General features: G+C 41.7%; 1 protein-coding gene across 2 annotated transcripts; it reads left to right on the forward strand.

Annotated features, from left to right (window-relative positions):
* Window positions 1-528: 528 nt before the first annotated feature.
* Window positions 529-11,129, forward strand: nmd3 (NMD3 ribosome export adaptor). Of its 2 annotated transcripts, none has more exons than XM_041877845.1 (16): window positions 529-616; window positions 1,172-1,244; window positions 1,390-1,524; window positions 1,701-1,797; window positions 1,911-1,991; window positions 2,727-2,855; window positions 2,952-3,042; window positions 3,568-3,646; window positions 5,792-5,888; window positions 6,755-6,872; window positions 7,679-7,824; window positions 8,346-8,458; window positions 8,610-8,682; window positions 10,189-10,295; window positions 10,461-10,531; window positions 10,668-11,129. In XM_041877845.1, the coding sequence occupies exons 2-16, from the start codon at window positions 1,201-1,203 to the stop codon at window positions 10,799-10,801; spliced, it is 1,515 nt and encodes a 504-aa protein (XP_041733779.1). In that variant the 5' UTR covers window positions 529-616; window positions 1,172-1,200; the 3' UTR covers window positions 10,802-11,129. The 2 variants fall into 2 exon arrangements, with proteins under 2 accessions (XP_041733779.1, XP_041733777.1); XM_041877843.2 differs by having other exon boundaries at window positions 534-646.
* Window positions 11,130-21,866: the final 10,737 nt, after the last annotated feature.

Consider the following 21,866-nt stretch of genomic DNA (forward strand, 5'->3'; position numbering starts at 1 on the left):
AAAATTGACTTTTCGTAATAGGTTATGAGAATGAACGTAACAGGTTAGGAGAATTGGGTTAAGGTTAGGAAAAGAGTTAGAGTAAACTAAAATTAACACAAAAAATCTACTTTTGACGTAAATTGGACAAAAACTCTATCCAAGCTAGACATGACCCCAGAGCGGTTATAAAACAGATAAGGCAAAGGTTTAGAAACTGAATGGATAAGGTACTTTGTACAATTCTTCTTTGGTTTGTTGTTGTTGTTGATGATAATGGCGATGAAGAAAGATAAAGGAGGAAGGTATAGATAACGATAATGCCTTTGGGTTCAATAAATCGATCATCTTTGGGTAAATGAATTGACCTTATATTTCTAAAATACGTATTGCCTTCTTGGCCAATCCAATGTATATCAACAATAATTAATTGGATTATTACAATATTTGTCAATCATTTCATAACATCCATATACCAATAATGCTGTTTCTTCTGTCTGTTTTGAATTTGAATGGTTTTTGAAGTTACTGCACTCAGGCAAAAGAGAGGGAGGGACTGGGTCCTTTTGCCACCAGGAAATTGTGTGTCGTCATCATCCTGCTCCTCCTTTCCAGTTTGTGGTGGAGAAACGTGGAGGTCCGCAACGTGTACATGGACTAACATTCTGTAAATACGTGTTGTTTATCAGTTGTCTCATGAAATGGCATTAAGGGCCCCGAAACCTTTTAACACGGCTCCTCCTATGTAATGACCAAACTGTCACGATCATCGCAAATTAGTCGGAAGGAAAGCTGTTCCCTGTTAGCTAGGCTAAGGCTAGCAAGTAACGTTACCGGCCATTTAAATCTGCCTTTTTCTATCTAACAGTTACTGGTTGCCGTTTAGTGAAGTAAATCCAATTGTATACCTAGCTAACGACAAGTGCCAGCACAGATGGGTCTGTCAGATGAGTTGTGACATTGTGATGAATGATTAACTCCTGAGAGATATCAAAGAGTTGTAGCTGAGAAAAAAAAAACATTAACAGGGAAGTTAGTGCACTAGATAAAGTTAGCTGGCTACCATGTATTGTCCGTAATCAATACACATGTGGATGTGTTGTTTGCTTATATCATGACGTTTTTGTATATAATCTAAAAAGTTCTGATTTATCTGATTTCATAACATCAATCTGATTTGTCTTGTATCTAGATCTCACTACAACACCCACACCATTTATAATGGAATACATGCAAGTTCCTGCTACAAGCAGCCAGGGGAACATGTAAGTAGAATTTATGATCAGCCTCCTACAGGCTACAAATAATCTGTCCTTTACCATTCGTGTGAATGTGTAGATTCATAACTTTTTCAAAGGTATCAGCTGGTACACAGTACTAATTAAGGAATGGTTTCTCTCCTCTCCCCAGCCTGTGCTGCACCTGTGGCATCCCCATCCCCCCAAATCCAGCCAACATGTGTGTGTCCTGCCTCAGGACCACAGTGGACATCTCAGAGGGAATCCCCAAGCAAGTCAATCTGCACTTCTGCAAGCAGTGTGAACGGTACAGCCCAGACCACCATCACAAGCCTGTCAAACTTAGTGCCACAGCTAAGACGTTTAAGTCCCTGTCTTGTGCTCTTGCTTGACCAAAGGATCATTAGGCAGTTAACTGGGATCTTGCCAAGGCACCAACATTAGTTCAGATGGATTGATTGCACCTCTTTCTCTTCCATGCAGGTACTTGCAGCCTCCAGCCTCCTGGGTGCAGTGTGCTCTGGAGTCCAGGGAACTGCTCGCCCTCTGCCTTAAAAAACTGAAGGGCAACATGACCAAAGTGAGTATCCCTTCCCTACTCTGCTCTTTTTACATTCAAACATAAACTTGTTAACATTTTTCAACAGGGCTGTAGCCATTCGCCTCAGAAACTCATGTGACCTCTCAATCCAGGTGCGTCTGATTGATGCTGGATTCCTGTGGACAGAACCCCACTCCAAGCGGATCAAGTTGAAGGTGACCATACAGAAAGAGGTGAGTGGAGAAATAAGAGGCGTGAGAGTGTGATATTTAATAGAATGGATTAGTGTGGATTAGGAACCTGATCAGGAGGACGTGTCCCACCGCTAACTTCCATGTTGTCATTATTTAATCCAGGTGACAGTAAAGGGATAATGGGCTGGCTGTGTAGTTTCAGAGCAGGGATTGGGTGAAGATTAGCCAGTGGCTGTCATCTTAACTTCATGACCTTTCAGAGGAATCTGATCTCCTCAGGGCCCAGGCCTTTGTCTGGAGTGTAAGAGGATTTGTGTGACCAGTGATCTTGTATTACATTTACATTTTAGTCATTTGGCAGACGCTCTTATCCAGAGCGACTTACAGGAGCAATTAGGGTTAAGTGCCTTGCTCAAGGGCACATCGACAGATTTTTCACCTAGTCGGCTCGGGGATTAGAACCAGCGACTTTTCGGTTACTGGCACAACGCTCTTAACCACTAAGCTACCTGCCGCCCCGTATCTAGATGCCCTTTAGTCACCAGAAATAGCAGCACCAAACCCTGATTAATAAAGTGTTGCACATCAGTGTTTCCCAAATGTTGGGTGGGTAATGATCCACTGGTGGGTCAAAGCCAATTCCCTTTGGGTCACAGCTTTCTAGCCCGCTTCTGGATTATTTACCTGGTGTGTCACATTACAATCCTAAACTATGTTCTGAGTCAGTCATATAAGAGAATAGTGGTTGATGGTAGTTTGGTCTGTCCTGTCCAGGTGATGAATGGAGCCATCCTGCAGCAGGTGTTTGTGGTGGAGTTTGTCATCCAGGGCCAGATGTGTGATGACTGCCACCGTGTCGAGGCCAAGGACTTCTGGAACTCTGTGGTGCAAGTCAGACAGAAGGTAACACTGATGATTAGAATTATATTATTCATGTTGCTCACCACATCAATCGTTTTTAACGTGTTGGTAACCTAATATTGGGCTGGTCCTTTTTAGACTTCTCACAAGAAGACATTCTACTACCTGGAGCAGCTGATTCTCAAGCACAAACTCCATCAGCACGCACTCAACATCAAGGAGATCCATGGTGGGTTTGGGATAGAATATACTGTTTTAAAGTGGGGTTTTCATCCAGGAAGAGACACCAGACCATGCAAGCTTACCATTGACGATTTTCTTTAATAAAGCTTTCCTATCCTAGGCTTTAGAAGGGCATGGCAATGTGTTTATAATCAGTGTGGTAGGATCATAGTACTGAGCATTTCATTTACCATGCCAAGAATGCTGTTTGACTCAGGTCCTATTTTCAGACATACACACACAATGTGTAGTGAGAGATATTTCAGAAACAGCGCCCAGTGTGGTTGGACCAGATTGTAAGGGAGAAGCTGTCATTTGACAGTTGGATATAAATTACCTCCCTCTCTAGCCGGAGTTAAAAACCTTGAGGCTTCAACATGTGGCGGCCATATTTCCCCCGCGGTGGCCATCTGTTCTGTATTACTGAGGCTGGCGTATTAAGTGTGATGACGGAGGTTACGTGTGGTGTGTGTGCCTGTGGTTGATTTATTGATTGAGGACTGATTGGTTTTGAATCTTTCTCCTCTCTCAGAGGGTATTGATTTCTACTATGCCACCAAGCAGCATGCTCAGAAGATGGTGGATTTCCTCCAGTGCACAGTCCCCTGCAGGTAGGAACCAGTTCACCAGAGTCCCTCCACCCTGTAGTGACAGAACTATCTGACCTGAGGTCAGTGTCTAGGGGTGACATCATCCTACTCTGGATGGTGCCTTCATGGTTATTGCATAATGCCCATGCAATGTTCATTTGGTGTTGAGATGTGTTGATGTTGAACAGTGATGAGGTAGACCGCACTAACCATATTAAGTGCGGTCTGTGTGGCTAGAGCTATGATTATTCAATGTCTATAGACATACAGTGCCTTTGGAAAGTATTCAGACCCCTTGACATTTTTCTCATTTTGTTACGTTACAGCCTTACTCTAAAATTGATTAAATTGGTTTTTCGCTCATCAATCTACACACAGTACCCCATAATAACTTTTTGCTAATTTATATTAATAAAAAATAAACTGGAATCACATTTACATACAGTGTGGGGAAAAAAGTATTTGATCCCCTGCTGATTTTGTACGTTTGCCCACTGACAAAGAAATGATCAGTCTATAATTTTAATGGTAGGTTTATTTGAACAGTGAGAGACAGAATAACAACAAAAAAATCCAGAAAAACGCATGTCAAAAATGTTATAAATTGATTAGCATTTTAATGAGGGAAATAAGTATTTGACCCCCTCTCAATCAGAAAGCGTTCTGGCTCCCAGGTGTCTTTTATACAGGTAACGAGCTGAGATTAGGAGCACACTCTTAAAGGGAGTGCTCCTAATCTCAGTTTGTTACCTGTATAAAAGACACCTGTCCACAGAAGCAATCAATCAGATTCCAAACTCTCCACCATGGCCAAGACCAAAGAGCTCTCCAAGGATGTCAGGGACAAGATTGTAGACCTACACAAGGCTGGAATGGGCTACAAGACCATCGCCAAGCAGCTTGGTGAGAAGGTGACAACAGTTGGTGCGATTATTCGCAAATGGAAGAAACACAAAAGACCTGTCAATCTCCCTCGGCCTGGGGCTCCATGCAAGATCTCACCTCCTGGAGTTGCAATGATCATGAGAACGGTGAGGAATCAGCCCAGAACTACACGGGAGGATCTTGTCAATGATCTCAAGGCAGCTGGGACCATAGTCGCCAAGAAAACAATTGGTAACACACTACGCCTTGAAGGACTGAAATCCTGCAGCGCCCGCAAGGTCCCCCTGCTCATGAAAGCACATATACATGCCCGTCTGAAGTTTGCCAATGAACATCTGAATGATTCAGAGGAGAACTGGGTGAAAGTGTTGTGGTCAGATGAGACCAAAATGGAGCTCTTTGGCATCAACTCAACTCGCTGTGTTTGGAGGAGGAGGAATGCTGTCTATGACCCCAAGAACACCATCCCCACCGTCAAACATGGAGGTGGAAACAATATGCTTTGAGGGTGTTTTTCTGCTAAGGGGACAGGACAACTTCACTGCATCAAAGGGACGATGGACGGGGCCATGTACTGTCAAATCTTGGGTGAGAACCTCCTTCCCTCAGCCAGGTCATTGAAAATGGGTCGTGGATGGGTATTCCAGCATGACAATGACCCAAATCACACGGCCAAGGCAACAAAGGAGTGGCTCAAGAAGAAGCACATTAATGTCCTGGAGTGGCCTAGCCAGTCTCCAGACCTTAATCCCATAGAAAATCTGTGGAGGGAGCTGAAGGTTCGAGTTGCCAAACGTCAGCCTCAACCTTAATGACTTGGAGAAGATCTGCAAAGAGGAGTGGGACAAAATCCCTGCTGAGATGTGTGTAAACCTGGTGGCCAACTACAAAATGTCTGACCTCTGTGATTGCCAACAAGGGTTTTGCCACCAAGTACTAAGTCATGTTTTGCAGAGGGGTCAAATACTTATTTCCCTCATTAAAATCAAATCAATTAATAACATTTTTGACATGCGTTTTTCTGGATTTCTTTGTTGTTATTCTGTCTCTCACTGTTCAAATAAACCTATCAGTGGGCAAACGTACAAAATCAGCAGGGGATCAAATACTTTTTTCCCTCACTGTGTGTGTATGTATGTATGTATGTTTGTGTGTATATATATATATATATATATATATTTAGCTTAGCATGGAGATTGAGAATGTTGCTTATTTTCTCTCTGTCAAGATATATTCTTGTAGTGTCTTTATGGTTTCTTTGTGTCACTCTGTCTTGTTTAGGTCGAAGACCTCCCAGCGCCTCATCTCCCACGACATCCACTCAAACACATTCAACTATAAGAGCACCTACTCCATTGAGATCGTTCCTGTTTGCAAGGTATACAGCATCTTCCTCAAAAATACTGAAGGTCAAATGCTCTACATATATTTTAAGATGCTGAAAATTGATTTTTATAGGTGAACAGAGCGCACCTATACTCAAATGCTCAGGTCCAAACAGGCCAGGGCAGACCTAAACAGATTCCCCATTCTTATCATAACACACACAGCTTCCATTGGATAGAACTGTGTTGTTTTAAAATATGCTTTTGAACCGTCAAATGAAAACTAAATTCGAATCAATCTGGGTGTGTCTAGGTCAGGAATCTTTACTCAAGCTTTTTTGTTGAGTGAATGTTTCTTGTCAATGCTCTTCTGTTGGATTCATGTAGTAGATTAATCTACTCATAGGCTCTAACATGTAGACTGAGTACATACGCATTGATGCTTGGCTTCTGACCATACATGTGAAGAGTTAATTATTTTCATATCCAATTCTATCCACATGTGTTTTTGTGCATTTCTATCCAATGACTGAATGAAGCATTGCAGCACTGGCTCATTAAGTAAACGGATGACTAATTATTTTCAAGATTAATGAAACGCATTCCTAATCAACATCTTATTTTCTTTTGCATTGTGAAACAAATTGTAATCATGCTGATGAAACAAAGAGAACCTAGCTGACCCCTTGTATAACCAAACTGGCAATGACAGCCTCTGTTATTCAGAGGAGAATTGTTCATGAAGGTGTAGCCTAATCCAGGGTTTAATGTTAATCTCTCCTGTACTACAGCTGGCTTGCTGGCTGTGGGTTTCTCTGGGGAATAATCCGGTGGGGAGGTTGGCATTGGGAGGAGGTTCCAAAGTTCTCTCTAACCTGACCTCAGTCTGACCCCTGGTATGTTTTGTCTCATTGCCCAGGACAACGTGGTGTGTCTGTCGCCGCGTCTGGCTCAGAGCCTGGGAAACATGGGCCAGGTGTGTGTGTGTGCCCGAGTCACCAGCACCATCCACCTCATCGATCCCAACACCCTGCAGAGTGAGTACAGTACACACCAGCACCACCTTTACTGTCGGCCCCTAGCTGCCAGGGGACAGAGGCTGTTTCAACACATGATTTTCTGGCTACTGAAAAATTGCTTTTCCAGATATGCTTTGCTTCATTGATTGATTGATGTATTGGTGTTGATGTGTTGACAAGTCAACGTTTAAAGGTGATTGGATGTGTGTGTGCAAGAGTTTGTGCTTGTGTGCGTGTCTTGATATAAAGCATCAAAAGTTTACCATCTGCTCCATATTTTTAGCATCAGTTTTTGATAGACTATTGGAATGTGATTATATTCCACTTGATTTAAGTCTTTTGTACCAAACTGAACCCAGTATCGTTTACAGTGCGTCTGTTCACCACATGCTCATCACCATCCTCTCACTCTCAACAGCTTCCCTCTGTGTCTAATCAGGGCATTCCATATATGGCACACACACACACTCATTTGTTGTCACTACTGCCTGTGCTGTGCGTGTAAAAAATTCCCTCTGTGTTTAATTCTGATATTTTGAAAGGCAGGGCACATGTTTTTAATTAGTGTTCAAAGAAAGGCTATTTTTGCTCCAGAACCGCCAGTCTCCACCCCAGCCTCTGGGCAGAACAATGATCCATGCTAGCCAAATCACTCGACTGCAGGAGGGAGTGAAGTTCAAATCAATCTATTTATCTTGCGTGCGGACACAAGCATGTGTATGTGAGTGTAGGAAATTATTGGTGTTTTGAGCAGTCGAAATTGAAACTCTGGACTGTCCATAGAGATAAACATGTAATTCTATTTCTCCTGTCGGACCCAACAGTCGCTGAGGTGGATGGGGGCACATACTGGCGCAACCCCTTCAACAGCCTCGTTAGCCCACGGCAACTGGAGGAGTTCATCGTCATGGATACTGATGTCATCAGAAACCAGAAGCTGGGGGCGGGAGCAGGCATAAGGTCCAATAAGGTAGGAGTTCTGAGGGAAATGGCCGGTTATTTGGAATTGGGCAGAAGTGTGCCCCATTTAGTAAGAACGCCTCAATTTCAAGATAAATGCTGCTAGTCTGTTTCTTTAGATGTGTGTATTCATGCGTGCAACTTCCCTCACTCCATGTGAGAAAAACATGTTCTAGTGTGTGTGTTGGCGAGACAAATTGTTTGGGTTGAGACAGCTTGACTGCGGGGCTTTGGTGTGTTTGTGGCTTTAATGAAAGTGCTGTTGATCAGATTGAATTATGGGGAATATTTATATTTTCTTGGAAGAAATGTCAATAGTGAACCATTACATTATTCCTGAAGCAGCACATCAGATTAGAGAACCCCTCCACAATGCATGGAAGTGTTTGTGTAAAATGGAACAGGAAATGGGTTTGCTATGGAACGATAACGTCCCCTCCCCCATCTAAGTGTGTTGGAACACTAAACATCCTTGGTAATGGTGGTGCTAGGCTAAATCTTGTGTGTGTGTTCTGATTTGTTTGTTTCCAGCACACCCTGGCTGAGGTTTGGGTGCAGAAGACATCAGAGATGGACACAGCTCAGCAGTACCACTGTCGCACCCACCTGGGCCACCTGCTCAACATAGGAGACATGGTGCAGGGGTAGGTGACTGTCGTGGGCTGCTATACAGCTACACAACTCTTAAATGTTCATGTAATTTCTTGCTGTATAAGAGAATCAAAACAATATCTTACTCTTTTGCTTGTGAAGTTTGAGAAAATATTTAGTTTTTTCACTTTTGTTTCCCTCTAGCTTTGACTTTGCCAATTCCAACGTTAATGATGAGTTTCTGAACAAGATGAATCCTAGTCATATTCCTGATGTGGTAAGAACCAGTACATACTACTGTGTGCACACTTATATATCCTTTAAAACAGGGGTCTCCAACAGGTAGATCTACCAGTAGCTCGCAGCCCACATATGAGTAGCTGCCAATCAATTCTGAAAGTACATTAATTTTTCCATCACAAACGGTCATTAACATAAAGCTCCCGGATACTATCCAATCAAAGTCACATTGACATTTTCCGACCCCTGGTTAGCCATTATTGGCTTAAAAAGCCAAAGGTTACCACAATATCTGCCAATTAATTTCCAGCAATGTTGCCCCGTCTGTGTGTTTGGTGCGCGCATTTGTCTTATTACTCCGTATGTAGCCAGTTAGCAATGCTAATGATAAAGTTTTTTTTTATTCAATTGGTTTGTGTGTTTGAGGTTCAACCCCACATGATAATGTAATTGTGCACATTTTAATACAGTAGAGTGGACAGACTTCCCCCAAAAACCTTCTCTATTAAATGTTAACCTCAAAGTAGGCTTACAAATGTTAACCTCAAAGTAGGCTTACAAATGTTAACCTCAAAGTAGGCTTACAAATGTTAACCTCAAAGTAGGCTTACAAATGTTAACCTCAAAGTAGGCTTACAAATGTTAACCTCAAAGTAGGCTTACAAATGTTAACCTCAAAGTAGGCTTACCTGACAGAACTATAAATCATGATTATTTGTTTCAAATGGGTGGCCATTGTTTTTCAAACTCTGCCATGGCATGTGCTTCAGCAGTAGGCCTATCAGCAGAAACATCGCTAGACCAACACATTCCACTCTTGCTAGATGGGCAATTAAAGGGGAATTACACACTTTTTCTAGACCAAAAAAATTGTCTTCTGATGTGATTTATGCATGGATATGGACTCAGAACATCAATTTTTTTTGTTTCTCTATTAATATTTGTAATATTGAGAGTAGAAAACACAAAACAAATATCCAAAACCAGGAAAAATAAAACAGAATTCTGGAAAATACAAAATATATTTTTATGGGCCCTGTCATGCCAAATACTGTTTATCAACCATTATTTTACCAGGTATATTGACAGAAAACACATCTTGTACACCAAGGACCCTGGGACGAGGTAGACGAGAAGAGAAAAATGTGCCTATTAGAAAGCGATAAAATAAATTGTAGCTCGCAACGTTATATTTTTTAAAAGTAGCTCTCATGCTAGAAGAGGTTGGAGAACACTGCTCCAAAACAACAACCTTTTACAATGTACTATGCTGTACTGACTATATTAGTCAGTACAATACCACATTGCCCCCTGGTGGACATTGTGGTATTGGTTTGATTTTATGTTTGCTGCATTGAGTTGAAACGTCAAACCTCTAATGGAAAAATTGTCCGCCTGAACAAATACTATTCACTTAATTTTTAAATGAGAGCTCAGCTGCATACCTGTCAGTACATGACTGCAAAGGACAGAATACATAATAACAAAACAAAGTCAATGCATGTATTGAAGCCATTTTAACATGTTTGTTGTGGACTTGCAGGTGCTGATCAAGAAGAGCTACAACCGCAGCAAGAGGGTGAAGCGCAGGAACTGGAAGCTGAAGGAGATGGACAAAGACAGAGAGGGCATGGCGCCTGAAGACGAGCGGTAAGGAGGAGAGGAGGAATGTAGAGGGGGAGAAGCAGAGAGGGAGGAGAGAACTGGAAGTGAAGGATGGATATGCATTATATCCAAGTGATGACTTTGTTGTGAAAGGTGTCTCTACAACATTGGCAGTGATTTATTTATTGTTCTCCTCTCTTCCTGTTTCAGACAATACCAGGACTTCCTAGAGGACCTGGAGGAAGACGAAGCCCTGAGAAAGAACGTCAACATCTTCAGAGGTGAGTGGGACCACAGCTTTCTGCTTCTCTTTATAGTTCAAGAACCTGGATGTTTTCCTCAATTGTCACACACAGCTTTCTGTTGATCCATTTAAGCTGTAGCCTCATGATAAAGTTGTATTGTTTTATATTACAGATGCGTCTAAGATCCCAGTGGAGAGTGACACGGATGACGAGGGCGCTCCTCGGATCTCTCTGATGGAGATGCTGGAGGACCTCAGCCTAACAGACGCCACCGGGGGAGAGGGAGCCGACATGCTGACCGAATAGACCAATCACCGGCCTGCTTACATCCACATAATGACTGTTCAGACCAATCAGGGTCTTACTAACATCAACTTGATGTTTGACTAGACAAATGGGAGTTCTACCAATAAGAAAGGCAATGCCACACGTTGTCAGCTACCATTGCTTACACTCTCCCTCCCAAAAGCAGCCACTCAGAATGCTGCAGACTGGTCACTTCTGAGGTTGCTGAGTTATTGATGGGACCCTGCCCTTTTTGACCCTTCCCTGTCTCCAAATTAGAGGCAGTGGTTTGTGGTGATGTGGAAGTTGAGCGCTGTTCGAGTACATCAAATAAAATATAATCTGGTTACGATGACTTTTTCATTCTGAGACACACAGCATCCATTAGAAGGAACTTGAGAAGATGTTACTGAACCATAAGCATGGACATCACTCTCAATATAGTACCTAACACTTCAAAGGAGAGACTGGCCACATGGTGAAGTGGTAGAATGTACCAATTGGGGAATGCATGGGCACCTTCTATGAGTAGATAGTTCTATGTGTAGATATCCCAAGGTATACCTGTATGCAATCTGGATTGGGTATGATTATGCTTGAAATAATGATTATGCTTGAAATAGGCTGCAGACTGGCAACTAGATTCTCTACCTAACAAAACCAAACACACTCACATGCACAGCCACTGGCTTGAGAAATTGGTTCCCCATCATCAAACTAAAATGAGTTCGCTAAACTTCAGAATTTAATTTGGGACTAGGACTCAGTGGGTACATGTCCCCTACTATTAGACAGTTCCCCAATGCAAGCCGCTCTATTGTTGCTGGGTAGATTTTATGATTTATAGTAGGGGCTGAAGGGGAGAGGTGCAGGGGGAGGTTGAGTACTTCAGAGGAAACCTAATCTTGGGGGCTTAGATATATTAGGGGAGAGAGAGAGGTGTGTTATGTGCCACTTCAGTCTTGTTTGAAGAGGGAGGAGGCGGGAGCTTGTTTTTTGGGAAGTTAAAAAGGTTGTGAGGGGTAACCAGATCCTTGGGAAAGTAACTTTAGGTCCCTTTGAGGCAAAGGAGGACAATAAGGTAGAGCAGGGGGTTCTCTACCTTCCCTCCTACTCTCTCCCCCTGACCCCCTTTTCTCACCCCCCCTCCCCTCCACACACCTACAGTATATGCGCTCTCCTTCCGCTCTGTCAAAGCCTGTTCTTATCACCCACACCTCATTTTATCATCCCTTTTTTCTGACCCGGTATGTCCACTTTTCACTCTCCTTCCAAGAGACTACCTGACTGTTCAACTGTTCAGGGTCCCAGACAGTGACATGTCTGGCTTCCAGACTTCCACCCGGTGCAGAGTCCATATGCTTGGAGACTGTCTGTTCAGTCAACTGGACAGAGCGGCTCAGCCCTTTCTTTACACATCAATAATGTATGCAGCTGAGAAGTTGTAAAAACTCATTTTATTCACAAAGACATCGACTATGAAAGAGAGTACTGGGATGTAAAAGAAAGGATTCCAATGTGCTGAAAATATATCCTCTCCATTTGATTTATAACGGCTATCGGCTAAACAGGCTATCCAATCAGTCAACATTTTGGAGCAATGTCAGTTATTTTGCCAGTTCTGTAGCAACACTATGACTTCTTGCACTTACAGAGTGCGCATTGCGCTGTTATGGGTGAATTATGTTTTTGGATAATTCAGTGCATAGTCCACTTACAGGAAGTGGAGATTATGATTTTGATTCCCTGTGTGGCAAGTAGAGGGGGGATGCCTGTAGAGAATTATAGAGGATTCTTCTTTGTATCTGTCCCATTATGGCGTCTGTGCGCATGGGCAGCGCTATTGAGGCCATCTCCATTTTGAAGTAGTCCATTTTCTTATACTACTTCTATGAGCTGGCAAACAAACTGGAAGGGTGCATACTGCCACCTGGAGAGTGTTGTTTGAACAGGTAGAAAGCCAAGGTTGGTGATTTACTGCCACCTGCAGTTATGGAATGTTTGCTCACAAGCATAATTCATTATGTGATCCTTCCTTAACCCATAGGAAGTCCCTCTCAGTTGATTACTTCAAAACGGTGAAAGTCCTCAAAGGCGCTGCCCATGCTAAAATGGCCTTTTGGCCACTAGAGTCCTCTATCTCTATGAGGATGCCATACAAAGGTTGCGCAGACACGTGTCAGGCGTCTCCTATCCAATAAAGCAGGACAGAGTTTTGATGACTATTCCACTGACTAAACAACTATGGATTAGCCCTATTTGTGAAGAATCATGCCTTATTTAGATGTTCTTTTATAGAGTTCGAAGACACACATGCACCGAACGCTCTGTCCATAAAAACCCATACCCAACTCCACGTGAACCCCAGGTGAGTGTAAAGAGTAGTGGGTGTGGTGTAAAGACTGTATGACCTGCTACATGTAGGATATATTGGTGAACTGGTGGTGCTGTTCACACAGCAGTAGTGGGACACAGGCCATTCTCTCTTGCGTCCTGCATTAAACTTTAGCCAGCAGAACCGGGGGAGAGCGGACAGCGACACATTATCAGACGGAGAGGTGAGCTCACTTTTATATGATCCTTTTTCTTTTTTTGTTGGCCTACAGATTATTACAGAGGATTATTGTGTCATATAAGCATGTAGGCTAGCATGTAGACTACATTAATGTGAGAAGGCCTATTCAATTGTTACGTAATGTCTCTAGGGCATTAGTTTAGCCACAATTATTTACCAGAGGGGTGTAACAGGATAGGACCTGGAAAACAAGCACACATGCATGGATTATATTTTAGGTTTATTTATTGTCATGCCACAGTGTGTTTTTATCTATTTGGTCCATAACCGTTTATTAATGAGTAGGCTATTACTCTGGTGAAGAAGTGTGCACTGGTGTCAGGTGAGTTTACCTGAGACCTGTCAACACCCACTGAGGCACTGACTCTGTGAGACAGAGGCTTTCCTATTGTGCCTTTAGCTACTTTGTCAACTACCCTGTATGGAAGTAGAGTAAATGTCTGTTCCCTGAGGGGCCATGGGCTGTGACTGACCCTGGACCGTCTCATTAATAAACACAGACCCACATGTAATGTGTTTTCTAATACCATTTTCTATTCTTACACCCCCCTAGGATATTGTAGGTATGTAAGACACGGGTAAATACATAGTAGCAGGTGCATTGAAAGATGAAGACTATGGTTTATAATGAGACTATGACAAAAATGTGAGGTTATTTCACTGAACTACTTAGTTTTCCCCACAAAACACACACACACGGTAAGCTCATCTTTCACCCCTCTTGCAAGTGTTTTCCCTCTTGCAATTGGTTTTACCTCCTGGGAAAATAGGGGTAATTCTATCAGGTAGTGCAGGTGAGCCGACTAACTGTATATCGTTCCATATGATTGATGTTGTGTTGTCTGTCTTGTGTGTTTGTGTTTGTTTGTGTGTTCATGCCCATTATGTGTCCCCTGCTGCCATTATCACTGCCTTCCTCCTCCTGTCTCTCTTTCTCCCTCCCTTTATCTCTCTCTTTCTTTTTCTCTCTCTCCTATCTTCCTATCACTCCTCTCCTCCTTCCCTCTCTTTTATCTTTCTCTCTCTCTGTTCCTTTCTCTGCCCCTCCCTCTCCCATCCTCTCCCTGACCACTGGAGTAGCATGTGGACGGACTTTAAATACCTGAAGGAGTACCTGAGCTGGCTGTACTACCAGTATCTGCTCATCACAGGCATATATGTGCTTGAGCCCTGGGAGCAGATCATCTTCAACTCTGTCCTCTTTACCTCCATGGCCATCTACACCTCCTACATCTTTGTGCCTGTCCACGTGCGTCTGGCACTCGAGTTCTTCTCCAGGATCTGCGGGGAACAGCCAGAGAGCATCATGGCACTCATAAACTAGCAGTGGATGGATGGATGGCGGGAGGGAGATTGGGAATGAGAAGGGAGGACCCCCTATCTTGACCTTTGACCTTGATCTCACTTGACTCGATGGCCATCTGACCCCTCAGGTCTCTCTCACCGCCCTTACCCACACACAGTCACCCACGACTCCCCCGAACCACAATACTCTACTACCTACTCAGCAAAAGAAGGCTGAGTTTAGGATGTTTCTGTGAAATATTCTGGGAGAATACCTCCCTTTACCCCCCCTTACCCACGGTATTATACTGTATCACTGAACACTACTTTCAAACCTTTGCTGTGAAACACCTTGTTGTTCTTTAAACATTTTCTCACTCTATAATAGGCCAGGTCTCCTGTATGAGTGCATATCACGTCTCTGTGTTTTGCATTTGCCTGCAGGTCATGCCACTTATCACTGGCTGTTGATGGCTGTCTGATATAGAGGGAGACGTTACTGATCCCAACACATTTACATGCACTTAAACGACTGGTTATTCCTAATGACAATTGACCTATGGCTGGCATCTTGCACTCCAATTACTGAGTCATTAAGCAAATATTTCCTGAGACAAGAGTCTCCTGCTATACTATTTAATCAGAGATATTGAGTACTGGCAAAGATTGCAAGGTTGTGAAATTTTCCTCCCAACCCTACATTTATCCGATTATTTCTCAATGCATACATTGATCAAACTGAACAATCATATCCTTGTGTCCACAGCCCTGTCCCTATCTGCAGTGTTTTCACTGTTGCTATGCCAGGAAGGTTGATGTTGAGCAAGAGGAAATATTAGCTCTCTTGTTCAGGCTTTGCTTTGTCATTGACTTTGCTTGATCAACCATCATTCTTCAGAACTCATAGAGCTGAATGGAATTATATGAATCAAAAACAGTCAAAGTGTCCTGAATGAAAAGTGATGTCTTTGAATGGTCAACCCACCCTCTTCTCTCTTCTGACCCTACAGTTGAACTTCAGAGAGAAGAAAACACAAGCCTAGTACTTATCACTGCATGCACTAGAAGATCTGTTAACAGGTATTTGTTCTAGTGATGACAGGGTTCCTGATTTAGTCTGTATATGATTTGTAACTATATTTATATGCTCTGGTAAAGCTTGGCTGATTACAATGTCAATTACCAAAACTGTTTGTTTTCTCTTGTGGCCATATACACTACTGAATATGTTGTTTTTCCTCAAATGAAAGTGCTTTTATATCATTTCAGTAAGCCTAATCGTTAGTGGTTGAGATATTTCTGATAGCTTGATCACAGAGTTGCATTAGGACAATCACTGTGTGGCCTCAGACATTTATTGATATCTATGTTATATATATATATATATATATATATATATCTCATGACTGGATTCTTCAGAAATAAAGTGATTTTACAAATATGAAAGAATGACCTTTTGGTGTTTACATTGAACTACATTTGCATTCAAGACCTAAACTAGAGGAACAGAGGAGATTTCAGTGCAGCTGTTTTGAGTCAAGTGTATTGATTTGTTCTTGCACAGTACGTTTTGTATGAATATATTTGTGTACATTATATTATATAACAGGAAAATAGTATTGCCTTCTGACCTACTGTATAATGTAAATGGGGTTACAGAGTGGTTATGACTAAAAACGAATCAAAATGACAACAAAAGCCTGGGTGGCACATTCCATTTATAAGGGACAGCGGTCGGTCCAGGGCATTGAGAGGGCTGTGCTACCCAATTGGTTCCCCTCAAAGCACAGGAATGAGTGGCCAGGGTATTTGGTTTACACACCTGGGACATATCCTTTTATCTGGAGGCTTATTATTATTCTCCTAAGGAGGACTGTTACTTCCTACCACAGTAGGCTACTAGGCTGGTGTAAAGCCTAGAAGAAGAGACTACTGTACATGTATGTCTCTCTCTCTCTCTTTTCTCCCTCTGCCCATACATCTGTTAATCTCACTCTTAAATAATGTCACATGTATACTCTGTTGTGATGTATGGAATCGTGGACAATGGAAAGTATTGTGTTGACCTGAAAACCCTGTAAATATGTAGAGAAGTTTTATGACCAGGCCTTCTACTCCAGACTGAAATATGACAAAGGTAAACAAGGATAAAAGATCCAATACAAGACAAATTATATAATTCATGTCACTTAAAAGGGATTGTGACATTTAACCCTCATACTACCAATATATTTTACATACATGGATTACCGATCATACAATCATAAAGCAACAATAATAGCAAAATATAACCTTAATTATTATCAAAACATCATAAGACATGTAAATAATGTTATTACATTTACATTTTACATTTTAGTCATTTAGCAGACGCTCTTATCCAGAGCGACTTACAGTTACTGAGTGCATACATTTTCCACATTTACACCTATAGACTGGCATTTCCCACTAAAACATGCATCCACTTGCTAACATATGTCAACACAAACACTCCCTTATCTGCCACAAACAGCTTCCTACACTGAGGCTTTGGATTATCTCTGAATTTCAAACAGCAGCTACATCAACTGGTAGCTGTGCATTAAAGTCAATAGACTGGCACTTCCTACTGTTGGAACCCATGCATGAGCATTCTATAGTTAACAACATGCGTTAACAAACAATTACTAGCTACATTTACATTTTAGTCATTTAAAATAAGGACTGATGCTCTTTTCCAGACCGACTTTCTGTCAGCGCATTCAACTAATGTAGGTAAAACATTTTTTTTTACAATTCAGAAGGCACAAGCACACATTACTACTTTTAAAATTGCATTTTATTGTCATTATAAAATTACATTCACACATGATTCCCTTTGATAACCTGTCTGCGTCCCAAATGGCACCCTTTTCTTTCTATAGTGCACTACTTTTAACATTTAAATTTTAGTCATTTAGCAGACGCTCTTATCCAGAGCGACTTACATGAGCAATTAGGGTTAAGTGCCTTGCTCAAGGGCACCGACAGATTTTTCACCTAGTCGGCTCGGGGATTAGGACCAGCGACCTTTCGGTTACTGGCACAACGCTCTTAACCACTAAGCTACCTGCCGCCTGGTCAAAGGTAGTGCACTAGAAAGGGAATAGGGTTCCATGACTGGAGCGTAGTTCAGTCGTTATTTATCACATCTGGAAACCAAAACAGACTTATCTTACCAAAATTACAGTTAATTAGCATATTATGTAAAACGAAAATATACATTTGTTCCTGAAATAATGTGCAGGTTTTTTCCAAAGTACAATCCACATTAGTACTAAAAAGCTGATTTACCATCATTTGATAGTATCATTTAGTTTTTAGAATTTTGAAATAAACATTAATTTTGTCATAATTATATGATAAAATCGACAGCCATTTAAAGGGACGGTACACCAACATTTTAAATATACTTAATTTTATTGACAAAATGTGATTCCTATATTGATCCTGAGAGATAATGACCAAAAATATGGTTTAGTTTTCTTTATTTACTCACCCCACAGCCAGCATTAGCATCGCTGCTAGTGAAACAATGGGAGTGGCAGGGCCTATGATAGGATGCTTCAAAAAGCATCCACAAATCCTCAAAGTCACTTCAAACCAAATGTTATAGCAACCCAAATACCATTACAAGTTGCACATATAGAATATTGGAGGCTATTATAGGAATTCAGGTATTTATTTAAAATGTTCCTTAAAATAAAAATGGTGGGAGAATACACACCAGTACAGCACCATGTGTACATTCAGAGGGTAGCTGGTTTTTGTATTACAGTTCTACCAAGTATTTATACCACTGACATACTTTTATTAGCTGTTTTGACTGAAACTAAGCATATATCTAAGGTCATTTTGATTTTCTACACGGTCATACCTAGTTGTAACCAGTTATAACTACAGGTGAGTACATAAGGTGCTCTATCTCTGCAGGTGATCTGTCTATCAGGTCAAGATCACGACAACAGGTCCCCGTCCACCCTCTGAGGAACCTGAATTCAAATACAGACTAATTTAGATTTGCCCCAGACTAACTACTTTTTGGAGAATACACACTAGTATTTGCCTGAATACTCAGCATGAATTTAATTCCGCTGCCCTATCAATCGCCACATACATTCAGTCTAAATCTACCATCCTAAAAGTCGTTTGTGTGACTTCAAAATGAGGGGAGTTGGACAAAACAAATGTATCAGCAATTGGATAATCTCTAACAAATCTAACCAATCAGAGTATCAAAGTTGATAATGTCAGCATGTAGGCTGGCTCTGGCCCAACCCATCGGTTTCTGTGACAAATCAGAACAGTCAGAATGTGTTCCCATTCTAGAAATCGTAGGCAAACCCAGACTCATTTTGGAGAAGAAAAGTAAGTTTGGCCGGAGTGATGTGGATGGGTAGCCTGGCAACACCAGTACGACTCTCAGTGTAGATTCAGAGTGTATCTAAGTTCTGTATTGCAGTTCTATTAAGTATTTATACCATTGGCAGACGTTGTATACCATGTACAAAAATAAGGTAATTTTGGTTTTGTACATAGTCATAAAATATGTGGTATAGAAAAGTGCAATCTTAGGCGAGTACATGGGGAGCTGTATCTCTGCAGATGATCTGTATATCTGGTCAAAATCACTGATATAGATCACCCTCCACCCTCTGGTGTTATGAATAACTTTGTATTATGTCTCCAGAGAAACTTAGATTCAACTAAAGGTCTTACTGTATCTATCAAATTACTATAGACGGAATTAGATGTTTTTATCTGGGGTCAAAAGGACCCCAAAGGAATTTTTTGAAAGTCCATATTGATACAGAAACACTAAACAATGATTTTCTAAGAACAAGTTGACTGACAAAGTCAGAAGAAAATTGTAGTATTGAATAAACCACCTTTGGGCTATGATATAAAATATGCCTCTGTGGTCAAAATGACCCAGGTCGGTAGTAGGAGGGTTAAAAAGGATGAAGGGTGAAGGAAACTGAAAACGCTCACATTTACGTTCCTGTTTTTAAAGAGGCTGGCTCAGTTGCTGTTTCATAACCTGTAACTAGACACCACCACCCTATTTTTTTCCAGGATTTTGGAACACAAAACGTCTATTCTCTATGGGGGAAATTCAGACCCGAGTTATGCGTGCGTAAATTGAACTTTTTCCCCTTTTATGCACTTTTCTCTCTATGTGTAACCAGTGCCAGCAAGATGTTTGGGGTGGAGAGCAAAGAAATACAACTGGTGTAGTCTTTACCATGAAATCCTTGCTTACGAGCCCTTCCCAATGATGTGTATGTATGTGTATTTTTTATTTTGTTTTAGTCATTTAGCAGACACTCTTATCCAGAGCGACTTACAGTTAGTGAGTGCATATATATTTCATACTGGCCCCCCGTGGGAATCAAACCCACAACCCTGGCGTTGCAAGTGCCATGCTCTACCAACTGAGCTACAGGAGGGCTATAGAACATTTGAAAGTACCACTTAAGTAGTATTTTTGGGTATCTGTACTTCACTTTACTATTTATATTTTGATCAACTTTTACTTCACTACATTCCTAAAGAAAATTATGTACTTTTTACTCCATCATTTTCCCTGACACCCAAAAGTACTCGTTACATTTTGAATGCTTAGCAGGACAAGAAAATTGACTAATTCACACACTTATCAAGAGAACATTCCTGGTCATCCCTACTGCCTCTGATCTGGTGGACTCACTAAACACATGCTTCATTTTTAAATGATGTCTGAGTGTTGGAGTGTGCTCCTGGCTATCAGTAAAAAAGGAAAAATGAAGAAAATGGTTTGCTTAATATAAGGAATTTGAAATCATTTGTGCTTTTACTTTTGATACTTAATATATTTTCGCAATTACATTTACTTTTGATACTTACGTATATTTAAAACCAAATACTTTTAAACTTTTACTCAAGTAGTATTTTACTGGGTGACTTTCACTTTTACTTTATTCATTTTGTATTAAGGTATCTTTACTTTTACTCAAGTATGACAATTGGGTTATTTTTTCACCACTGCTGAGGGCCCATGCCAAATCTTTTCAGCCTCCTGAGGGGGAAGAGGCACTGCTGTGCCCTCTTCATGACAGTGAGGGTGTGTGTGGACCATGTTAAATCCTTGGTCATGTGGATGCTAAGGAACTTGAAGCTCTCGACCCAATCCACAACATTCCAGTCGATGTGGATGGGAGAGTGCTCTCCCCTCTTTCTCCTATAGTCCACGATCAGCTCCTTGGTCTTACTGACGTTGAGGGAGAGGTTGTTGTCCTGGCATCACACTGCTAAGCCTCTGACCTCCTCCCTGTAGGCTGACTCATCTCTGTCAGGGATTGGGCCTACCACTGTCGTGTCGTCAGCAAACTTGATGATGGTGTTGGAGTCGAGCATGGCCACGCAGTCGTGGGTGAACCGGGGGAACAGAAGGGGACTAAGCACACACCCCTGAAGGGCCCCCGTGTTGAGGGTCAGCGTGGCGGAGGTGTTGTCTATCCTCACCACCTGGGGCTGGTCCGTCAGGAAGTCCAGGATCCAACTCCCAATGACTGGAACAAATTGCAAAAATCTCTGAAGCTGGAGACACTTATCTCCCTCACTAACTTTAAGCATCAGTTGTCAGAGCACCTTACCGATCACTGCACCTGTACACAGCCCATCTGAAATTAGCCCGCCCAACTACCTCATCCCTATATTGTTATTTATTTTGCTCATTTGTACCCCAGCATCTCTATTTGCACATCATCTCTTGCACATCTATCATTCCAGTGTTAATACTAATTGTAATTATTTTGCACTATAGCCTATTTATTGCCTTACCTCCATAACTTGCTACATTTGCACACACTGTATATATATATGTATTTCTGTTGTATTTTTGACTTTGTTTTGTTTTACCCCATAGGCCTATGTAACTCTGTGTTGTTGTTTTTATCGCACTGCTTTGCTTTATCTTGGCCAGGTCGCAGTTGTAAATGAGAACTTGTTCTCAACTGGTTTACCTGGTTAAATAAAGGTGAAATAAAATAAAAAAGTTGCAGAGGAAGGGGTCCAGTCCCAGGGTCCCTAGCTTGGTAATGAACTTGGAGGGGACTATGGTGTTGAACGCTGAGCTGTAGTCTATGAACAGCATTCTCACATTGTTATATCCCCTCTTATCCAGGGGGCAGAGCGCAGTGTGAAGTGCAATTGAGATTGCGTCATTAG

Source organism: Coregonus clupeaformis, chromosome 6 (assembly GCF_020615455.1).
Source record: "Coregonus clupeaformis isolate EN_2021a chromosome 6, ASM2061545v1, whole genome shotgun sequence".
NCBI classification, from domain to species: domain Eukaryota; kingdom Metazoa; phylum Chordata; class Actinopteri; order Salmoniformes; family Salmonidae; genus Coregonus; species Coregonus clupeaformis.